This window comes from Gavialis gangeticus, unplaced genomic scaffold (genome assembly GCF_001723915.1).
Source record: "Gavialis gangeticus isolate Ggan-Ray unplaced genomic scaffold, GavGan_comp1, whole genome shotgun sequence".
NCBI classification, from domain to species: Eukaryota; Metazoa; Chordata; order Crocodylia; family Gavialidae; genus Gavialis; species Gavialis gangeticus.
This window is the reverse complement of record NW_017728996.1, coordinates 5,593,783-5,598,792: the sequence shown is the minus strand read 5'-3', so window position 1 is coordinate 5,598,792 and position 5,010 is coordinate 5,593,783. Positions and strand designations below refer to the sequence as shown.

The following is a 5,010-nucleotide window of genomic DNA, read 5'->3' as shown; positions in this document are numbered from 1 at the left end:
AAAGCCAAGGCTACGATGGAACTCCAGCTAGCTACAAATATCTAGGATAAAATAAGTCCTTTTATAGATACACAGGGAGCTGGAGGAAAAGCAAGGGAGACACCGGACCCCTGCTAAACCAGACAGGACAACTAACAACCAATGCCCATGAAAAAGCAAATGTGCTAAATGGGTACTTTGCTTCAGTTTTTCACCAGTCCCATGGTATGCCCCTGCCTACTGTGGGTCAGGGAGGCCCGAACAAGGGAGATTCATTACCTTCTATCGAGCTGACCTTGTGAAGGAACACCTTGACAGGCTGGATACCTTCAAGTCAGCCAGCCCCCATGGTTGACACCCAAGGGTACTCATTGAGCTGGCAAGTATCATAGCTCAGCCCCTGGCACAGATCTTTGAAAACTCCTGGTGCTCTGGTGAAGTGCCCGAAGATTGGAAGAAAGCCAATGTCGTGCCAATCTTCAAGGGAGGAAAGTAGATCTGGCAAACTACAGACCCATCAGCCAACCTCTATCCTGGGCAAGGTCTTGGAAAAGATTATCTAAGAGGCCATTCTTAACAGACTAGCTGACAGCAATATCCTGAGGGATACCCAGCAAGGGGTTTGTTGTGGCTAGGTCTTGCTTGACCAATCTCATTTCCTTTTACAACCAGGTGACCTATCACCTGGACATGGGGGAAGAGATTGATGGCATACATCTTGACTTTAAAAAGGCCTTCGATTTGGTATCCCATGAGCACCTCTTGGTAAAACTGGCTAACTGCGGCCTCAGGTCCACCACGATCTGCTGGCTGGGGAATTGGCTCCGTGGTAGGACCCAGAGGGTGGTGGTTGACGGAAGCCAATCGTCTTGGTGCGTGGTCATGAGTAGGGTCCCTCAAGGCTCTGTGCTAGGGCCTACACCGTTTAACATCTACATCAATGATGTGGACATTGGTGTCAGAAGCAGACTGGCCAAGTTTGCCGACGACACCAAACTCTGGGGTAAAGCATCCACACTGGAGGACAGGGGGTGATCCAGGCAGATCCTGACAGGCTCATGAAATGGGCAGATGAGAACCTGATGGGGTTCAACACCGAAAAATGCAAGGGTCTCCACCTTGGGAGGAAAAATCTGCAGCATACTTATAGGCTCGGCAGTGCTACGCTGGTTAGCACTACAGATGAAAGGGACTTGGGGGTCATGACTGACCACAGGATGAAAACGAGCCTTCAATGTGATGCTGCAGCTAGAAAAGCGAGCAAAACGCTGGCTTGCATCCATAGATGCTTCTCAAGCAAATCCCGGGACGTCATTCTCCCCTTGTACTTGGCTTTGGTGAGGCTGCAGCTGGAGTACTGCATCAAGTTTTGGGCTCCACAATTCAAAAAGGATGTGGAAGAGCTTGAGAGGGTGCAGAGGAGAGCCATGCGCATGGTCAGAGGTCAGGAAAACAGACTTTATGATGACACGCTGAGAGCCACGGGGCTCTTCAGCCTAAAAAAGTGCAGGCTCAGGGGTGATCTAGTGGCCACCTATAAGTTTATCAGGGGTGCTCATCAAGATCTGTTCACCAGAGCACCCCAAGGGATGAATAAATTGAACGGTTGCAAACGCCACCACAACTGATTCAGGCTGCACATAAGGAAGAACTTCTTTACTGTCCGAGCCCCCAAGGTTTGGAATAGACTGCCACCAGAGGCAGTTCAAGCACCCACTTTGAACACCTTCAAGACACATTTGGATGCTTATCATGCTGGGATCCTATGATCCTTGCTGACTTCCTGCCCATGGGGCAGAGGGCTGGACTCAATGATCCTCCAGGGTCCCTTCCAGCCCAAATGTCTAAATGTCTACGAAAATCAAGTTGGAAGCTCCTTCCCACATACAAAGGTTTCTGCATTTACCTAAACCATTATATTTTCTAGTCAGTAACATTCTACTCTTAGTTCAAAAAAGGGAAAATTTGAAAACCAAAGAATGTGTACGTAAGAGAGTTAAGAAATAATCAATGGAAAAAAGCATCTTAAAAACAGCGAACCATGTTGTGAGGAAGGTTTCTGTAACTCTAGTAAATATGCACCTTCATTCGCTAGGGCCCCTTCATCATCATGTCTCCCTGGAGAGGCAGGTGGTGGAAGAGGTGGAAATGTTTCATCTTCTGTATGCTCATAATCAGGAAGATCAAGCCTGTTGCCTTCAACTGGATCTACCATCTTCGCAGCTATTTCCCCTGTAAGAGAATATCAAGCTTACAAATCACTGAAGAAGAAAGGGTACTAAGAAGAGACTGTCATACAGGAAATGGCCTATTACAAGCTACTCATATTTTGCCTTGAAAATATCTGCTTTCATGGAGAATATTGCCAATGGGTGTGTGGGTTACAAGATGTCACCAGGTAGTCTAAAACTGAGATACAAAAGGCTGGTCAACATTTTTTACAGCTCAGTTTTTTTATGAGGGGCTGGGGGAGTAGAGGAGGCAGGGAATAGACAGACTGAAGAACTAATTTCCAAACAAATGCTTTTGCAGACAAGCTACTTTCCATGGAGGACTGTTACAATTCCCAAAACTGAAAACACTTAAGTTTTGACAAAAGAAAAAAAAAAATCACCATTTCCTTTAGAGAAAATATATATTTCCCCCACCAATATCTCTAACATGACTCCTTGTGCTTCAACAATGATGGACCCAATTAACCTGCAACTGTTGTTTAAACAAACAAATAAGAAAACAACAACAACCCAGCCCCCCTGCACTTGGGCAGGAAAGACTGCTGAGGTCAGATGACCCCAGCAAAGCGGGCATCAGGATGCTTTTTGAAGATCGGCAGGATGGGTGACTGTACCACCTCTGGGGGAAACCCTCAAAAATATATATATATTTTTTACATTTCTCAGGTGGTCTAATGAGCTTTCAAGCTTGACAAAAAAAAAAATTTTCTGCAATTTCTCTGTTGGTCTAATGAGCTTTCAAGCTTGCCAAAAATGCAGCTTCCAAACTTGCCAAAAAAGATATTTTTTGCCACGTCCCAGTTGGTATAACGAGAGGTGTCATTTTGGAACCCAGAGTTCAAGGTTGTTGCATTTCTTTCCGTCTCGGACCACCACGGCTACCACAGATACACTGGGCGGCCTCTGGGTTTCTCCTGGGCAGGAGCTAGCACACCTCGCATCCTTCAAAGGCTCCCGGCCCGGCTGAGCGCCGCTGCGGTGAAGCCCGGCACCCTCCCCAGCCCCAATACGAGCGAGGCGCGGCGATGGACGAGGCCCAAACGGCCCCCAGTCACGGAAGGGCGAGCATCGCCCAGCAAAGGCAGCCGCAGAATCGCTACCCCCCCACCCCCTAGGGCGCCCCGGCGGGACATAAGGGCTGTCCCCGGCCCCCCCCTTCCCCCGCCCGGCGCAGCAGGAGCCACCGATACCTCCAACCGCCACAGACGCTCCCGCCAAGTCCAGTCAGGAGAACCGTGCCGATGAACGCTCGCGATAACACCCGCTCTCGCGAGATCTCGCGAGATCTCGCGGCAGGAGCGGCCGCGTGGCCTCGCGCTGGCGCATGCGCGCTGGTGCTGAGGCCTGTCAGATCGAAGACAACGGTCAATGATCCCGTCGGTTTCCCAGGCTTGGGGATGAGAGGAGCTAATGATGGCTCCTGGTGTGGGGAGTATACAGACAGTGCCCCCTCACTGCCTCGGGCACTTCCTATTTAGGTGCTGGTTGTGGCCAGGGTTTAGCAGCTGCAGAAGCGGGTGGTTCCTGCATATTTGCGCTTGGGTCGGTTGGTTTGGGCAGGGATCGTGGACTCCACATCCAGTGAAAACTGGATAGAAACCAGCTATAAAGTTTGCAAGCACTAACTTTGTAGGTGGTTGGCTCTTTGTATAGCTGGACAGAGATTGTTATGGCTTGACAGTTGCCTCATAGGTGTGGTCAGCGTAAATTTATGTTGAGATGAATTAGTTAATTGCCTGATGTACATAATACAGCAGGAGCCTATGTGCCCTCTTGAGATCCCTTCCAGCCGTCGCGTCCTATTGGTCTACAGCGGGCGGTGGTTCTCAGTCAGTGCCACAGCACCCCAGGGTGACTTGAGATCCTCTCCCAGCTATTGTGGGGTGTCACTTGATAGCTGCGCAAACGTGACTCGCAAGATAAACCCAGAGATTTCAAATGGAAATCCCTAGCATTAAAACAGCTGCTGTTATCTCTCTCAGTTCTTTGCAACAGAAGAACAGCTCTGTTGTTTTTCTATGGTCAACAAATTAGGGAAAACAGGCTGGCATTTTCTGTGGGTTGCCATGAGTCTTAACAAGGTTGTAAACCACTGTTCTGTGAGCTAGAAGCTGGGTGGGGTTTTTTTGGTTTTTGTATATTAAATTTTGTATAATATTGTATATTACACGTTTTCACAGGGTTCCAGATGTTTTAAGAAACATGGCAATTGCTGCATATCAAGTGCCGTGAAGTGTAATGTAGCCATGCTATGCAACAAAAATAAGATGGAGATGTCAGATGTTTCTCGTATGGCCTCTACTGAGAGTCGTATTTTGCAAAAATCACTACATCAGTTTCCAGGTGGTGAAATTCATAGATTTATAGACATTAGAGTTGGAAGGGACCTCAACAGATCATCAGGTCTGACCCCCTGCCTAGGTAGGAAAGACCGCTGGAGTGAGATGACCCCAGCCAGATGAAATGTCGGGTACATCAGAAAAGGCTTATGTTAAAATATTTTCCACTGTCTAATAGACTGCATTTTTTGCTCTTTCCACTGTTTGTGTTTTTATCTGAGCAAAATGGTTCAAGTTAATGGAATTTATTCAAATACCTTTTCTGTGCAGATCTGTCTTTACATATTTCCATAAAGCCATGAGCTAATTTGAGACATCACTGATATTTTAGCTTCCTTCTGTTAACAAGGCAAACACAGTGCTGACAACTTTTCAATTAAAAGATAAAGATATCTACTTTGTCAGAAAACAAAACACTTATCACCTGATATTGTAAAACTTTTACCATCTAGTGCAGG

At 47.4% G+C, this 5,010-nt stretch overlaps 1 protein-coding gene across 1 annotated transcript in view; it reads right to left on the bottom strand.

The window, feature by feature from the left end:
- TIPIN (TIMELESS interacting protein) overlaps positions 1 to 3,468 on the bottom strand; it is a 29,954-nt gene extending 26,486 nt beyond the window's left edge. Inside the window, exons 1-2 of the mRNA XM_019503959.1 lie at positions 3,404 to 3,468; positions 2,062 to 2,211 (exon numbers count right to left, since the gene is read on the bottom strand). Of these exons, the coding sequence (XP_019359504.1) occupies positions 2,062 to 2,194 (133 nt within the window). The 5' untranslated portion in view covers positions 2,195 to 2,211; positions 3,404 to 3,468. The remainder of the gene's footprint in view (positions 1 to 2,061; positions 2,212 to 3,403) is intronic.
- Between the last annotated feature and the right edge of the window lie 1,542 nt (positions 3,469 to 5,010).